At 45.7% G+C, this 18,395-nt stretch overlaps 1 protein-coding gene across 1 annotated transcript in view; it reads left to right on the top strand.

Moving 5' to 3' along the window:
* Positions 1 to 1,765: 1,765 nt before the first annotated feature.
* Positions 1,766 to 18,395, top strand: part of ATIC (5-aminoimidazole-4-carboxamide ribonucleotide formyltransferase/IMP cyclohydrolase) — a 59,921-nt gene continuing 43,291 nt past the window's right edge. Inside the window, exons 1-5 of the mRNA XM_056535210.1 lie at positions 1,766 to 2,237; positions 8,685 to 8,811; positions 10,350 to 10,426; positions 16,810 to 16,876; positions 18,164 to 18,252. Coding sequence (XP_056391185.1) covers positions 2,225 to 2,237; positions 8,685 to 8,811; positions 10,350 to 10,426; positions 16,810 to 16,876; positions 18,164 to 18,252 — 373 coding nt within the window. The 5' untranslated portion in view covers positions 1,766 to 2,224. The remainder of the gene's footprint in view (positions 2,238 to 8,684; positions 8,812 to 10,349; positions 10,427 to 16,809; positions 16,877 to 18,163; positions 18,253 to 18,395) is intronic.

Below are 18,395 nucleotides of genomic sequence, written 5' to 3'. Positions count from 1 at the left end.
CAGAAAACCGAATACGGGGCAAAAATTAGCCAACTGGAGTCACTGTTTGACGCCGATCAGCTCATTAAAGTAAATGGATTTTGGCGCCGGTCCGGCCGGATTCATCAGCCATAGGCTGCAAACGTAATGTGAATGCAGCTTTAGATATAGATAAATATAAATGTGGTCCGGGCTGGTGTGAGAGAGCGGAAAAATTGGTGTTTGTGCAAAAATTTCATAAATGTAAAAAATTTGCACTTGATAAATCCCTGAGCACCGCAAAACTTTAAAGTGAGGCTTCCACACGTTTTTTTTTTTTTTTAAATTAAAACTACCTCTGCAGTTTTTGGGCCAAAGCCAGAAGTGGATCCAACAGAAAGAAGCAGTATATACACTGCTCAAAAAATAAAGGAAACACTTAAACAACACAATGTAACTCCAAGTCAATCACACTTCTGTGAAATCACACTGTCCACTCAGGAAGCAACACTGATTGACAATCAGTTTCACATGCTGTTGTGCAAATGGAACAGACAACAGGTGGAAATTATTGTCAATTAGCAAGACACCCCAATAAAGGAGTGGTTCTGCAGGTGGTGACCAAAGACCACTTCTCAGTTTCTATGCTTCCTGGCTGATGTTTTGGTCACTTTCACTCTAGTGGTAGCATGAGACGGAGTCTACAACCCACACAAGTGGCTCAGGTAGTGCAGCTCATCCAGGATGGCACATCAATGCCAGCTGTGGCAAGAAGGTTTGCTGTGTCTGCTTGCTATCAGCACATTCAACTATGTAAAGAAGAAAGTATTTCATACCATTAGTTCATTCATTCATTCAGATCTAGGATGTGTTATCTTAGTGTTCCCTTCTTTTTTTTTTTTTTTGGAGCAGTGTATTTCCCATTTCTTTGGAATGCACTTCTGACTTTGGCTCAAAAACAGTGGCAGCTGTCCAAAAAACGGCACAAAACAAGCCCTGTGTGGAAACCCAATCTAACCATGGCACTCTACATTTAAGTTGTTTTGACCTAGTTTCACCCAGTGTGCAAAAATTTGCAACAATGAACTGCCAAAAAATAAGGGTTAAACCAATAATAAGAGAGGGGGAGGGGACTATCCTACCCTCCCAGGCAGATGGGGAGGGTTGAATCTCTTGATGTGGGGTGGTGAGATACCAGCCATGTGCCATCCATCAGTAATATATTTCAATTAAAAAAACATTATTTCCGTTTCCCTTCGTGTTATTACTGATGTCACTTCCTCATACCGCACTGTACATTAATCCACATTCCGCAGTGCAGTGAGGACGGTAATCCCGCGCAAATCACAGCAGCAGAAGCCGCAAGATAGATGACTATATAGCGCTGCATCGCACACAGAACCCGTCCCGCCCATCACACTGACTCACTGACACACTGACTCACTGACACCACCCCGCCCATCACACTGACTGACACCGCCCCGCCCATCACACTGACTGACAGCGCCCCGCCCATCACACTGACAGACTGACACACTGACTCACTGACACCACCCCGCCCATCACACTGACTGACACCGCCCCGCCCATCACACTGACTGACACCGCCCCGCCCATCACACTGACTGACTGACACCGCCCCGCCCATCACACTGACTGACTGATACCGCCCCGCCCATCACACTGACTGACTGATACCGCCCCGCCCATCACACTGACTGACTGACACCGCCCCGCCCATCACACTGACTGACTGATACCGCCCCGCCCATCACACTGACTGACTGATACCGCCCCGCCCATCGCACTGACTGACTGACCCTGCCCCGCCCATTACACACTGAGACCGCCCCGCCCATTACACTGAGTGACACTGTCCCACCCATTACACACTGAGACCACCCCGCTCATTACACCGACTGACACTGCCCCGCCCATTACACTTACTAACACCGCCCCGCCCAGTACGCACTTACACCGCCCCGCCCATTACACGCTGAGACCACCCCGCCCATTACACTGACTGACACTGCCCGCCCATTACAGGCTAATACCGCCCATTACACGCTTACAGACTAACCTATCCCGTCACACACTGACTCCGCCCCCAACACGCTCCGCCCCTAACCCCGCCTCCCCAATCAGGGCTCCACATTATATCTGCGTCCGTCTTTTTTCCGTAGATCTATAAGTCCCGCCTCCCGCATCTTCAGGCCTGAATAGACTGACTGCTCCCACGTGTAGCGCAGCACAGCAGCGAGCAGACATGGCAGAGCTGGGTAAGATGATCCGGGTGATGCCCTGCAGCCTCCTCATGTATTCTTCATTACCCTGCTGTAATATCCCTTACTGAATCTATAGACATCAATGTATCAGTTTCTTCTAAACAACTTTTCCGCTATTCACGTGCCTGTTCCGTTGTATATGTGTGATGGATGAAATGCTGAGCGTACATGTGTCCTACGTATCACTAGTTTGAGGCTTCTCATGATATTGGAGCCCGAGATGCTTCATTGATCTGATACATTGGAGATTTATCAAAACCTGTCATGCAGTTGCCCATAGCAACCAATCAGTTTGTTACTTTCATTTTTTTTTTTTTATGAAAGCAGTGATCTGGTTGTCATGGGCAACTATTTCCCTTTTTCCTCTGCACAGGTTCTGATCTCTTCCCCCCCCCCCCCCCCATTGTGCCAGGACTAAGAGTCCTTGATACTGTTCTTAGTAAACACAGGACTGAAATTGTGCAGATTTGTTGCAGATTTTAAAATGTTAGTCCAGCTTAGGAACATGTATCCCCTATCCGCAGTATAGGGGATAAGTGTCAGATTGTAGGGAGATGAATGGAGCGTGTGCGACGACCACCGCGCCAGGCAGGAGATCGTGTGGGGGCCGTGCAAACTGACATTGTGGATAGGGTTTACGTTTACGGTTTTCTAAGCTGCATAACCCCTTTAAGTCAATAGGGAAGTCTAGGGGCCCATTCACACCGTATCCCTCTGGATTTGTTGAATAATTGAACGCCGCATCAAATCTGCAGCATGTCCGCTATGTGAATGTACCCCAAATCTGCAGCATTTCAGTCCAGTGTGAACAATGTGCTTTACATGTGGAGTTATCTTTTATAATGAGTGATAACTGCAGTGATCATCTTTTATAGGTATGGGGGAGATTTATCAAAACCTGTGCAGTTGCCCATAGCAACCAATCAGATCGCTTCTTTCATTTTTCATAGGCCTTCATAAAAATGAAAGAAGCAAGCTGGTTGCTATGGGCAACTGGGCAAGTTTTCCTCTGCACAAGTTTTGATCTCTGATCAGTGTGTGTACCCTCGGTTCCGAACCAGGGTGCCTCCAGCTGTTGCAAAACCACAACTCCCAGTATGCCAGGACAGCCGAAGGCTGTCCTGGCATGCTGGGAGTTGTAGTTTTGCAACAGCTGGAGGCAACTTGGTTGGGAAACGCCAGGCTTCTCCTGAAGACCCCCCTACAGAAGGCTTCTTTGTTGTATGTTGGGTCATATGAAGTCATGCTGGTCTCGTTATATTAACCACTTAAAGCTTGATATCCGGATAGAATCTCATGATCTTCCAGCTGTAGATAAATTCTTTCCGCTCTAGTTCCTGTACAATGTAGCCAAGGATCACAAGGTCATCAGAATGGGCTGGCACAAGATGGGTTAATTTGGCACATCAATGTATAAAACTTTGTTCACATCACATTTGGTGTATGGTCAGCTTATATAGTAGGCTGGAAGATACTCCTGGCACATATTCTGGATGTGTCTATGGAGCCACTGGGTAGTAAATGGGAACTCCGGTACATAAGTGGGGGTCCCAGCAGTCCGATTCCCTGCAATCAGACACTTGGGGGGGAAATTTATCAAAACCTGTCCAGAGGAAAAGTTGATGCGTTGCCCATAGCAACCAATTAGATCGCGTCTTTCATTTTTGAAAAGACCTCTAAAAAATGAAAGCAATCTGGTTGCTATGGACAACTGGGCAACTTCCCTTAGGTTTTGATAAATCTCCCCCTTAGTACTTATGTATCAGAGTTCTCCTTTAAAGGTAGGGACACACGTGGCACATCCGCAGCGTATTTGACTATGCTGATGCGCTACTGACAGTCCCTAGAGTGAGCCTCCTGCTGTGCCCATGTGCCCTGCTTTGCCTGCTCATAGCAGCAATCTGCCACTACAAGCAGACACACATTGATTTGTGAGTTGTGCGCGCATGCGCAGTGTACTCGGACACTCCCTGAGCTAGGCCAAGAGCGGCCGCGATGTCGTAGTACGCTTCCCATGTATCGTGTGTCTGCTTATAGTTACGGATTGCTGCTACAAAGCAGGAGGCACACTCTAGGGATGGTCAGTAGCACATCCGCAGTGTCAAATGCGCTGAGTGTGACCCTACCCTAAGTGTGTATTTTTGGTATCTACTAGGCAAATATACATGTGTATACCTTTTTGTTTGCTGCTTATACAGTGGGCCAGGGATTTAAGGAGGATGGCATAAGCCATTCTTTAAAAAGGGGATTATGCAGTTATTAAAAACCGAAGGGTGCTCCGGGGAAGTTAAGAAAAATAAAAAATGCCTGAAAGCCACCACAATACCTGTTCTGTGTCCCCTGTAGTTATCATTTTGATTTTGCCAGATCCTGTGGCCCCTGTTGTCTCAATATTTTTCCTTGCTTGCAGCCAGACTACAACTCCCAGAAGTAATTGCAGCCCTGTGTAATGGCTACCATCTAATTGCTTTTACTATCTGTGTGCCTGCTGTGTTGTAAACAGTCTGCAGCACACACTGAAAGGTTTTTATTTTTTTGTAAACTATCCTTCTCCCAGCAATAAATCATGCTATGCTCTTAATGGCAGCAGTCAGTGATTAGATCTACAGCAAGAAAAGAGCAGCATTATGTGCTGAGGAGATGCTGGGCTGTTTTTCTCTTGGCAAAATCCTCACACATGAAGGGGAGGTGTGGCTGTGAAGCCAGAAATTACATGGGGGGGGGGGGGGTAGATTTATCAAAACCTGTGCAAAGGAAAAGTTGCCCATAGCGACCAAACAGACTGCTTCTTTCATTTTAGAGGCCTTGCTAAAAATGAAAGCAAGCTGATTGGTTGCTATGGGCAACTTATCCTTTGCACAGGTTTAAAAAAAAAATAATCTCCCCTGTGGTTTGTCTTCCAGGAGGGTGGGGGCTAGTCTCAGTGAGGGCTTTGCACAGAGACCAGGTGGATCTGAAGCTGAGTTTCCACATGTGTTTTTTTTTATTTTATTTTTTATTTTGTTTTTTTTTGGGGGGAACCCAATTTTGCCACATGTTTTTTTTGCCCCCAAAAACGCTGCTGCCAGATGCTGTAAATCAATGAGAAATTGCTAAATTCTTTTTCCACTTTGCGCTTTTCATTTTTTTTTTTTTTTTTATCCTTTTGGCGTTTTTCACACTTTATTTATTTTTTTGCCATTTATAAGCTACTTGGCGGCTTTGCAAAGTCGCAGCATGTTGAGCCTATGGCAGTTTTTTCCCTTTTTTTTTTTTTTTCTTTTCTTCTCTATGGGAGTGAAAAAAAAGACGTGGGTTTTAACTTTTGGTGTATTTGCAGGCGGTTTTTATTTTTTTTTTTTGGACTTTAGCGGTCCAAAAAACTGGAGATACCTTTCTTTTTTTAATAAAATTTCGTAGGGTACCATTAATTTTTTTTTTTTTTTTTTAAGTAGTGATGAAGAAAATTGTATTTAACGAAATGTATCTTTATTATAATGAAACTTTAATACATTGAACAGGGATCAATTTATGTGGGCAGGCAGGGCACTAAAAATGTAGCCGACAATAATAAAAATGTAATGGGTGTATGTGGGTTTCACTTCTAGAATGAAACACACTGTTCCATGATGGGAGTAGTAGTGCATGTACTAATGGAAAGATCGCTGTCACTTCTGACACCCTTTGCGATCCTTCTGTACAATATAAATGCGGACGGATGCTTTTCTATGGTTCTCTGCACTGCTGTATATATACACCTATTCATATTTCCCGCAGAGAGCTGTGATTGGCCAGATAGTTCCAGCCAATCATAACTCTGTGTGAGAAATATGAATAGGTATGTATATACAGCAGTGCAGGGGACCATAGAAGAGCGGTCGCATCTATACATTATATAGGGCAATCGCATCGGGTGTCAGAAGTGACACTTGCTGCGATCTGTCTAATGCAAGTACTACAGCTCCCAGCATGCAGCAGTGTGTGCTCCATGTTGGGAGCAGTAGTACCTGCAGTTAAAGGGGTAGTCCAGTGGTGAAAAACTGAAGCCCTATCCTAAGTATAGGGGATCTCTCTGTACGGGGCCCTGGCTCGCTAGCCAGAGTGTGTGTTGACCACCGCACTAAGCGGCGGCCGACATGCCCCCTCAATACTACATTATGGCAGAGCCGGAGATTGCCGAAGGCAGCGCTCCGGCTCTACCATAGAGTTGTATTGAGGGGGCGTGTCAGCCGCACTTCGTGCGGTGGTCAACACGCCCCCTTCCTGCGGGATGTCGGGGGCCCTGTACAGGAGATCGAAAATATGAATGAGTGATGTGAATTTCTATTCACATAACTGGCCGGAGTATAGTGCAGAGATGCGAGCGCTGTATAGAGCCGCTCCACATCTCTGCTATATTATGAACGATCGCATCGGGTGTCAGTAGTGACCCCCGGGCGATCTATTACTTCAGGAAGTACTACTCCCATCATGGAACAGTGTTCCATGCTGGGAGTAGTATTACTACCTAAAAATAAAGGAAAAAGTGAAAAACACACACTACGTTTTTATTGTCGCTATATTTTTAGTGCTCTGCCCGCCCACATAAATTGATCCCTGTTTAAAAAAATGTATTTCGTTAAAAAATTTTCCATCACTGCTGCCTACATAGAGGGAAACAGCTGTACATAGCTAATGATATTTAGACAAGTAGGTTGGTGAGAGGGAAAGGATGGGCTATGGGTTTAGTTCCCCGGAGTACCCCTTTAACCCCTGTCAACAGGACATGTTTTTATTTACCAGATAACCCCTTTAATGCTGAATTTATCACGATTTGTACTTCCAAGGCATGGATACGCCAGCAGAAACTCTAAATTGACTACCAATGTTTCCGTTCTCAAATCGACTCGGGGCCCCATTCAATGCAGTGACCCGAACGTTCAGTTCATTTTCCAAATTTATCAGATTTTTGGCTCAAACTGGAAAACATGGTCTGCTGCTGTTTTGTTTTTTATTTTTAATTCCAAGCCAAAACTGATATGCTTAGAAAATGACCTGAATGCAGTGATGGGATTTGGAGACAGATATTAGGAATTACCTGAAGGGAAGTTACTTGAAATGACAGTGACCATTTAAAGTGTACCTGGAAAGGGGAGTTTCAGCCAGTTTCTTAGATTTGGTGTGAAAAAATGCTATTCACGCTACGGTGTTGGGTTGCTGAAGAAACTCTATGATGCCAAACAAGTTCTGGGCATTGTATGGTTAACTCGGCAACCTGACGACACAGCAAGGATTGCATCTCTCCATGCCTGATCTAAGGAACAGTTGGGAGTTCACGTTTACAGGTACCGTTTAAGGGTCACTGTTTTCTTGAAATGTCAAAACATAAAAAATAAGTGGATATCACATTTCATTTTTTTTAATCTTTACCTACCCAATAGAACAGCACTAATTTTTTTATTAAATTTTTTTGTGCTGGTAATGTGTAGGAGCACCAGATTGATTTTATTTGATAAATTTTGTGCAGGTCACATTTTCTGAAATTTTACTAATCACATACACCATATAGCTGAGTCTGGGTTGGTGTAATTTACAGACTTTTCGGTGGCTTTGTGCCTTTTTTGCGCCTTTTTCACAAAAAGGCGCAGTTCATAAAACCCTTCCATATCATGTGTATGGCCAAAATCAGTGGATTGCAACTCACAATCAGCAGAAATGTGTAAACCAAAAGGCGCAAAAAAGCACAAACCCTGCTTGCTCCTTTTTTGTGCCTTTTTCTAGACAGTCAGATAATGATAAATGTCGGCCTCTGTGTGGATATTGCGTTGTGTGAACATAGCCTTAGAGTGCTGATCATTGGGATGGTGATTCCAGGTTTGTCTTTTAGGGGGGAGATTTATCAAAACCTGTCTAGAGGAAGAGTTGTGCTGTTGCCCATAGCGATTAATCAGATTGCTTCTTTTTTTTTTTTTTTTTTTTTTTTTTTTAGAGGCCTGTGAAAAATTAAAGCAATCTGGTTGCTATGGGCAACTGCACCACTCTTACTCTGCACTGGTTTTGATAAATCTCCCCCATAGTCTGAGACACCCTCTAGAAGTTGCCTTTTTACATGATCAATTTGTAAAGACTAATCTTAGAAAACAGTAGCAGTTTATTGTTGAATCAAAACTGAATGGGAGATATGTAATGCTGAATGAGTGTCTACACGGACCCTAAACCCTCTCATAAACATGCATGAAATGACTGAGCAACCAAAATACTTTGTAATAGAGAAATGGATAAGCGGCTGAAATACATATCAAGTACTGCTTATCTCTAAAGTGAGCAATTGGTCAGGTGTGTAAAATCCAGCATGGTGGGTCCCCTCAGATATGAAGTATCTAAAGTGTAAGAACAGCTTTTAATGATCTGGTTGTATAAATATAAGGACTAACAGGAAATAAAGATTTTTGGAGTAAGTAGAAGTTGATTTTTGTTTTCCAGCTCTTTTCAGTGTGTCTGATAAGACCGGGCTTGTGGAGTTTGCCAAACGGTTGAGCTCCCTCGGACTTTCCCTGGTGGCCTCTGGTGGAACTGCAAAATGTCTGCGTGATGCCGGTCTTACTGTCAGGTAATAAGGAACTCTAAATACAAGGTCTTTGGTGTGATGTGTTAGGTCTTCAATAAAACTCTATTGAAAATAAATGTTTTGTCTTCTGATATAATAACTGGTTGCTGCTTTTACTTCTCATATATCCTAGAAGGTTATAATTAGCTGTAGAGAGGGGGGGGGGGGGGGGGGGGTTAATGGAACCACAGCGGCATTAATTGCAAACAGTAGGTTCCCCTGCACTGCCTCTTCCTGATCAGTGTGCAGGTGAATATCTATCTTATTAAGGCTCTTGTAGTACTGGCTAATGAGTGTCGTGCCATTTGTACCGATAAAATCAGTTATGATATGGTACAATACTCATTCTTGAATCAAAATGATTTATAGAGCAATATTACAACACTTTGGAGTGGGAGGGAGTTTGTTTATATGCCATTCATCGTTGGGAGCTGAAATGGGGTACATAACAGTGATCAAAAATCAGCATTTTGGCATTGTGTGTGTGTGTGTATATGTATGTATTTTATATGTGTATTTTTATTTTTTTATATTCTAATTGTTTTTAGTTCTGCTGCAAACAGAATAGATTCAAATGGCCATTGGCCATCATATTGCAACATTATTTACAGCAAAATAGCACTCTTGAAAACAGGTGAAGGAAAGAGAGCCAAAGTAGATCAACATTAGCAACAGCCCTAGAGAAGATCTCCTGACTCCCCTAGAATTTAAAGTGCCTGTTTTAGAGATCTTATTGAATTACATTCCTCCCACCAACTTGGCCCACCCTCCCCCTATCCTCTATAGTTTAGACCAGTGTTTTCCAACCAGTATGCCTCCAGCTGTTGCACAACAACTTTCAGCATGCCAGGACAGCCGAAGGCTCTCAACCTACTCAATTGCTGATACAGTACACTGCAATACAGTTGTGATGCAGTGTACTACCAGATCAGTGATCTACTAGTACAGCCTGCATATGGCTAGCTGTAATAGTATGCTTTATCTGGTAATCACGAAGGTAATATTAAATCTTGGGTAACCAATCAGAGCCCTGACAAGGCAGCTAGCGGTCCCTCAACAATCTAAATGCAGCAGTCACTTTTGGCTGCGACATTTAAAGTGTCACTGTATGATCTTCTGTTACTTGGCAACAGCTGTGCTCTCAGTGGTTCCAGAGTCTAATACAGGAGGAAACAATCATTCTGCTTTGGACACAAACCTACATATGACACACAATTTCTGTAAAGATTATGGGGGAGATTGATCATACCTGTGTAGAGGAAGAGTGGTGCAGTTGCCCCTAGCAACCAATCAGATAGCTTCTTGTATTTTTAGAGGCCTGAGAAAAATGAAAGCAGCAATCTGGTTGCTAGGGGTAACTGCACCACTCTTCCTCTACAGGTTTTGATAAATCTCCCTCTTTACAACAGATAAAAATGTTAGCCATTTAATGCGTTCTAAAAAGATAAAAATTCTGACTCTGAAGACCCAAATTACCCTGGATATGAACTGGTTAATATCTCTTGCTGTTCTTAGTTTGTTTTCTTTTGCATCTTTTCCAGAGATGTGTCTGAACTTACTGGTTTTCCTGAGATGCTGGGGGGCCGTGTGAAAACCCTCCATCCTGCAGTACATGGAGGTGAGATCTGAAGGCTGGTAACCAGTGAAATGCTTGTAAGATCTGTATACATGAGGATAATGGCACTACTTAACTAGTTGTGTGCTGTTAAAATATGTAGCTCTTAAGGGGGGGGGGGGTGCGCGCATACAAATTACTCTAAAGTTAATAGGGTTGTTATAGACTTTAAATAATCCTACTCAGGATAATCAATATTTGATTGGTGGGGGACCAACACCCACCCTGTTGACATCAGCCATTTGCCAGAGCCACGCCACCTGCATAAACTGTAAGGAGCTGGAAGCAGATAGCTCCATACATTATGTAGTGGCCATGTTGGGTTACTGCAGCTTGCTACCATTCACGGGAATTGCATTAACTCCAGAATGCTGTCCTGTCTGTTGAAACCGTTCTGGAGGAACATTGGCCCATGCACCTATTGAAATCTGTGCCATAATGAAGTATAGCAATCTTAAAGGAAAACCGTCAGCTTTCTCCATCTGGTTAGTGTGGGGGGAGAAAGCAGACGGTTTTCCTTTAAAGTCCCAGAGGATGTCCTATACCTTGATGGGTGTTTCCTAATGAAGTAGCCCTTCATTGAAGAAAATATATCAAATTGAGCTCAGTCTTGTGAGGAAAACTGCTTGGCTTTTAAGGATTTTTTTTGTTTGTTTTTTAAGCCAAAGCAAGGAGACGATGATAACTTGAGCAGACAGCGTGAGGATAGCATCTGAAGAAAACAGGATTTTTGCCAGTGGTGCTTCCCCTCTCAAAGAATGGGATCCCAGACACATAGTCATGTGCAAGGAAAAGCTTCCAATTTTATTGTACAGGGTGGGCCATTTATATGGATACACCTTAATAAAATGGGAATGGCTGGTGATATGAACTTCCGGTTTGTGGCACATTAGTATATGTGAGGGGGGGGACTTTTCAAGATGGGTGGTGACCATGGCGGCCATTTTGAAGTCAGACATTTTGAATCCAACTTTTGTGTTTTCAATAGGAAGAGGGTCATGTGACACATCAAACTTATTGGGAATTTCACAAGAAAAACAGTCACATGACCCTCTTCCTATTGAAAAAAAAGTTGGATTCAAAATGGCCGACTTCAAAATGGCCGCCATGGTCACCACCCATCTTGAAAAGTTCCCCCCTCACATACACTAATGTGCCACAAACAGGAAGTTTAATATCACCAACCATTCCCATTTTATTAAGGTGTAGCCATATAAATGGCCCACCCTGTATAGTGTGCACCAAACTGTTTTGAGTCTGGGCAGGACTCTTCGTCAGGCATGATAAATTAAAACAATCACACTGTTTAAAAAAGGTGCCCGGGAGAAACACAACCAGGGTGTCCCACGAGGTGGTCTCCGCCTTGGGGCGGTCCTCCTTACGTCCGTCTCATAGGGAGACTCCACTCCCTATGGCGCTCCAGTGGCCGTCTGGGTCGCCTTTCCTCCGCTTCCTCCCTTGATTTGGAACGCAAGGGGTCCTCTCACCACCGCTCCTGCTCTCTCCACCTCCTCCAGGTACCACCGCCGCACCCGGTCACCCAGTGTGCTCCCGGTCTCCACGCTCCCAGTCCACCTCCACCAGTTCTAGAACTCCTATGGTGCGCTCCCAGTCCCCAGGGGAGCTTGTGGACTCTGATCCGGATCCTCCCCCTAACTCGGAAGAAACTTCCCGTATGTCAGATATGGTGGACAGTCTAGTGTCGGCTGTCAGGGACACCTTCCACCTGCAGGACCCAGGAACTTCAGGCGTGGTCCAGAGATGTCCTTTTGCCGTGCACGTCGGGCTCCCCAAGTTTTCAGCCCACAGACTGAATTTGACGAGCTGTTGGAGGCGGCTTGGAAGCATCCAGATAAGCGCTTCCATGGGTCTAAAGCTCCGAGCTCTCTCCCTTTCCTCAAGATCTGGTTACAAAGTGGTCCTCTCCTCCTTCAGTGGACCCTCTCCTATCACGGCTGTCTAAATCCACTACTCTGATGCAGCCTCTTAAAGACCCCTCGGATAAATGTATTGAAAATTTGGTGAAATTGGCCTTTGCCTCCACTTGGATATCTAAGGCTCTCTTGGTTTGGGACGGTCAATTGCGCCAGTGGAATTTAAGGCGCCTCCCCCGGCGATTATGCAGAGCTAGCTCAACAGATCGCTAATGCTGGGGACTACATATGCTTGGCCTCTGAGTCGGCTCGCTGTGCTACCTTTGCCTCGGGCAATCTGGTGGCTCTTCGGAGTTCGATGTGGCTTAACGCTTGGAATGCAAATGCGGCTTCTAAGTGCTCCCTTACTGAGCTGCCTTTCCTGGGGTCTCCACTCTTTGGTAAACTCCTAGATGAGATCATATCTGAGGCTACCGGGAGCAAGAGTTCCCGCTTACCCCAAAATAGTCTGTCATTCGGACTCGCGGCGGAAGACTTCCTCCTTTTCCCCCCCTTTTGTTTCTCAGGCTGCCAGGACAAACCGGCGGCCACTCAGGATAGGAGGGCACCCACTTTCAAGACTCTCTCCTCATGGAAGTCGGGGCCTCTTTCCAACTGCCCCTCTTCCAAATCTAGGACTCTCAAGCCTCCGACTGCCTGAGGGTGCGCCCCCATCTGAGCATTCCCCTTGGGTGGGTGGTCGCCTGTCCCTCTTTCAGGACATTTGGCTGGCACAAGTTCAGGATGCTTGGGTTCGAGAGGTCGTGTCCCAGGGCGCTCGTATAGATGTTTTGATTTCAATGTTTGAAGAATGTAAAAGTAAAGCTTGGGCCAATGCGGTCTTGACAATTGCACAAAACCTATTCTGTAATCGGAGACGTAAGTATGATAGTCTGTGTGTAGTTCCAGCTTTGTGCTCCTCTGTAAGGAAAAAATATTCGGCCCCCCCCCCAATGTAGTTGTCTGCATTTTGAAAAATTCAAGTGTAGTCACAATAAGCTAACATTTTTGTTTTTTCTGCAGTTTTGTTTAGATAAGGACAAGGTCAGCCAGGAGTGTAGGATTTAAACTGTACTTATAAACTTCTGACATATCAGAGGTTTAATTGGGGTCCGTGTACGGAGACCCCCACTGACTGCTAAAATGAAGGGACAGAAGTATTCAGCTATACAAGCTGTACCCCCCTTCATGTTGGCTCTGTGCACCTTGGGAAGCCTAAGCAAGCTGTATATGGACTTGCCAGAAGTCTCCTAGACCCTCAGTCTAAAATTGTAAAACTCTCGCTTCAGCTCCCCACATTGCGCAGAGCAAAAAGCATGTACAGGCGGGTGCATCTGCAAAATATAAAGGACTGTGCATCATTATCTGCAACTTTAAGCGATTGGTGGAAGTCTAGGCAACTTTATTACAGATGTTAGAAAAATAATTAGTGTACCTATTTCAATGTGGGTGCTAAAAGCAAAGATGAGGCAGATTTGTAACACAATACACACAATAGGACTATAGAGTGTCTGTCTGTATCCAGTATTGCTGAACCCAGAAAGTTTAAAAATGCATAGATAAAGTTTAAGATCCATACTAACAGTGCTGGAGTGTAAAACAAAAAATAATTAAAAAAAATAATTTATCCCCCATCCAAAGAATAGGGAAGTGTCTGTGCGATCCCCCCCCCCCCCCCCCCCAAATCGCTTATCTCCTGTCCTTTTGGATAGGAGATACATTTAACTCCACTCCACTTCAGTACCTCTTTAAATACGGTTCCATTCCATTGCATAATGATACTATTATACACTGGAGTGGGGCAGTGTTTCTTAGAAATAGTTCTCATTTACACAGTACTTGCTGTACAAAAATAATTTTACTAAAAGCCAGTTTTCTCGTTCGCTCTTCATTGGGGGACACCTAACTGATGGGTATATGCTCTTGCCACTAGGAGGCACTGACACTAGGAAAATAAAGTCAGCTCCTCACTGGCAGGATATACCCGCCAACCTGCAGTGATGCAACCAGTTTTATCTAGTGTCAGTTAGGAGGTGGAAACGCAGGTCTGGAGCTCTCCAGACCTTGTGTTTTATTTTTTTCTAGTAAGGGCTGTTTAGTCAGGTTCTCTACTCCTTTTTGTTTCCCTTTTTCAGGTGGGGGTTCAGGAGAATGTCGCTACCTGTTCCCCCCCCATATGCGGCTAAGGGGCACGAGACATTGACGAAGATTCCAATGCACTGTTAACCCCTTCCCGCCAACGGCCAGTGCCTGGGGTTGCACTGCGGGTCCAGGTCCCCCCTATTTTTCCTGCTCGTCTTGGGCTGTAGCAGCATGATGTGATGCAGGTGTCTAAAATGCTGGCTGAAGACGTCTTAGGTGAGTATGTGAAGATAGGGGAGTATGTAAAGATGATCGGGTGAGTATGTTGCCCTCCCTCCCTTCCCTGCATGGGACTTAAGGGTTTATTCCTTTCCTTGTGGGGGCGGTTTATGGGGTCATTGGCCCGATGTTTAATGGGGTCGGGGCTCTCACTGTTAGTGTCACTTTCTCGGGCAGCTTCCGGTTTTTGTGGCAGCTCCCTTTATTCATTCCTCCACAGTCACGGCTCCATCTCAGTGTACTGACCAGCGGCCGAAGCCATAATGGAGGCAGGTAACTCCTCCCCCCTTCTTCCCGTGTTCAGAGCGGGAACCTGGGGTTTTCAGCTGTGGGGAGGCTCTCTGCCGGCGCTGCCTTCAGAGCACTGACGGGGGAGAGATTCTTTGCCTCTCCTGACTGGGCTTAGCTCCGCCCCCTTCCATCCCCACAGCGTGCTCTCTGGACTGGCGCGCTGCAGGGAGCTGTACTGCCGGTTGGGGTTACGGCCGGTGTAGCCCCGGCCGCCTACCCCCAGGCGGCGGTCGCGCATCTGCGCACTGCCTCGTGCCGGGCACTGCCGTCCCTCGCGCCGCGATCAACAACTCTCCCGCCATCTTTCTTCCAACAAGACCCCGCTCCCGACGGGCACTCGGAGCTTAGCTCCGCCCCCGTCTTTCTCCAGAGCGGGATCCGATGGGGACTCGGAGCCTAGCTCCGCTCCCGTCTTCTCAGCGGGACCCCCCTCCTGGACAGGGACTCGGAGCTTAGCTCCGCCCCATCTTCATTCTCAGCAGGACCCCGCTCCCGGACGGGGACTCAGAGCTTAGCTCCGCCCCTGTCTGTCTTCCAGCGAGACCCCGCTCTCAACGGGGACTCGGAGCTTAACTCCGCCCCCGTCCTTTCTTCAGAGCGGGACGGGGACTCAGAGCTTGGCTCCGCCCCCGTCTTTCTTCACAGCGGGACCCCGCTCCCGGATGGGGGCTCGGAGCTTAGCTCCGCCCCAGTCTTCGTAGAGGGTCCTGTACGCTCCCGCAAATTTAGTGCGGCAAATGTGTTGCTGGACGGGGACTGGTACATGTCCCCATCCTTACAGCAGTAAAGTGGGGGTCTATATTCCCCACCATGGCGGCTTGCTCCCTTTGGAGTTGGGGGCGTGGGCTTAGCTCCACCACTATCAGGTTCTTCGTTCCCTTTTGTCTGGATCAGTCGTACTTCATTGACCCCAGGTCGTCTTGGGTAATTCTTCTTATGCCTGGACCCTGGGAGTCCCAGCTGGGCTCTTATGGTTGTCCTCCATTTCCGTTCTGACGGGATGTTTCTTGAGGCTGCTCAGGTCTTCTCGGACCACTCTATTCTATCACTGTTGGTTCCCTTGATGGACTCTGCTCTGCAATGCTGTGGTGTCGCTTTCGCGAGCATCTGGTTCCATTTTTCCTGCTGTTTCTTGTCGCTCTATTTGACCCAGGTACCTTGGCTCTCTGCAGAGGATGGACTTTTTTTCCCTTGGTGTTCTGGTCCTTCTCCTTGGATGGGAGACCTTACAGGAACTCATTGTTCTGGGCCTAGTATGTCTCCGTCCTGGGGACTCGTCCATGGACCATGCGAGTTCAGTCTTGGGACTCTCCCTTTTTGCTGGTGTTTTTTTTCCCACCCTAGGGGTCTGCTTTGGTACGTCCCATCAGTTAGGTGTCCCAATGAAGAGCGAACGAGAGAAGGATTTTATTTTATTTTATTAATTATTATTATTTTTTATTTACTCACTGTAAAATCTCTCGTAGCCTTCATTGGGGACACCCACCCATTTCTTCTTTTTCCGGTTCTTGGGTTGTTTCCGGGATTCCTTTCTAGGGTCCTTCGGACTTATTTCCTCTCGGGCTTCTCCTACTACTTTGTGACAAAACTGGTTGCATCACTGCATGTGGGTGGGTATATCCTGCCAGGGAGGAGACTACTTTTCTTTTTCCTAGCGTCAGCGCCTCCTAGTGGCAAGAACATATACCCATCAGTTAGGTGTCCCCCAATGAAGGCTACGAGAGATTTTACTGTGAGTACAATTAATCTTTTTGGAACTACTGCAGTAAATGTTTGATATTGAACCTAATTGATATTTGGTTATGATCTGTTTTTTGTCAGGTATCCTAGCGAGAAGCACCTCTGAAGATCAGGCAGATCTAACCAGATTAGGTTTCAGCTATGTCAGGTTTGTAAACCAAATCAGTTTAGGTTTCCTTCCTGAGTAGAGATGAGAGCCTGCAAATGTTTGGTTACATTATATTTGGAATATAAATAGGGGTGTGTGTATATTAGAGCTGCAACGATTAATTGATAAAATCGATTAAATTCGATAACAGGATTCGTTGTTGATGAATCCCGTTATCGAATAATCGCTTGATTTGTTGTCCGCAGTGAATGAAGCTGACATGTCATTCACCGACTCCTCCCGACATGTCCCTGCTGCTGCTCTACTCCTAGCGCAATTAGCGCAGTGCCGGGACACATCTATTCTTTGCTGCTCATCTCTGTACCCAAGGAGATAAGCAGCAGAGACTAGACATGTCTCGGCGGTGCGCTAATTGTGCTAGTAGTAGAGCAGCAGCAGGGACATGTCGGGCGGTGGCAGCGAATGGATGTATCGGGCAAATACTAGCAATTTGCATGGTATCGGGGACTCGTTCAGTGTCCCCAATACCTGCTTGTCCCATGGAGGCACATGTGACACACACGTCACACCACCTCCTCCCCCGCGCCCAGCGTAATGCTATGGAGGAAGCAGAGTGACGTGAATGCCACATGCTCCTCCATTGGACGACATTATGCGGACGGGAGGACAGGAGAACGGGGCAGAGGACAGCCGCAGGTGAGTGCTGTCTAAAGTGGGAACAAGGGTGCAATGCTCTGCACATACCCCCATCTGTATAGGAATGTACATACACTGCTATACACATGGGAGGGTGTGTGTGTGTGTGTGTGTGTGTGTGTGTATGTGCAGACTGCATAGCATTGCACCCTAGGGTCTGTAAAAGCAATGCTCTGCAGTCTGCACATATCCCCATGTGTATAGGAGTGCTATATTAAAAAAAGCAACAAAAAAAGTTAACCGCTCCCCCCCCCCCCCCCATAAAAATTAGCTCCCCCTTTTCCTATTGCTATACAAAAAAGGAAAATAACTTTTTCTTTTACATATTTGATACTACCGCATGGCAAACTGTCTGAACTATTAAATGTATTAGTTAATCATTTAACATTTTATTTTAATAGGTCAGACAGTTACCCATGCGGCAATATCAAATTTACGCAGGTTTCTGTAAAGGATCATTAATAATGACAGCATCCGGCGTAAACGTAAAAAAATCTAATTGCTGTTTGGTCACATCACACGCTTTAAATTTTAACATGGCCATTGTACATAATTTTTCAAGTAGAATCAGCTGAACCCCTTTTTATGTGTGTGTTGCAATTTGCTAGATTTATTTTTTTTATTTTGCAGGGTGGTTGTCTGCAACTTGTATCCCTTTGTGAAGACTGTATCTGCACCTGGTGTGACGGTGGAGGAGGCTGTTGAGCAGATTGATATCGGTAAAGGTCTCTCCATTATTATGGGAGCTCTGCACCACTATGCATCTCATGAACTGTATCATTTAGCCTTGAAGCTTTGTTATATTTACAATACACAATCCAAGGACGTCTAGTAATAGTGCTGTTCATAATATAACTGTAGT

Source organism: Hyla sarda, chromosome 8 (assembly GCF_029499605.1).
Source record: "Hyla sarda isolate aHylSar1 chromosome 8, aHylSar1.hap1, whole genome shotgun sequence".
In the NCBI taxonomy this organism is placed as follows: Eukaryota; Metazoa; Chordata; class Amphibia; order Anura; family Hylidae; genus Hyla; species Hyla sarda.
This window is presented reverse-complemented; position numbering and strand designations above follow the sequence as displayed.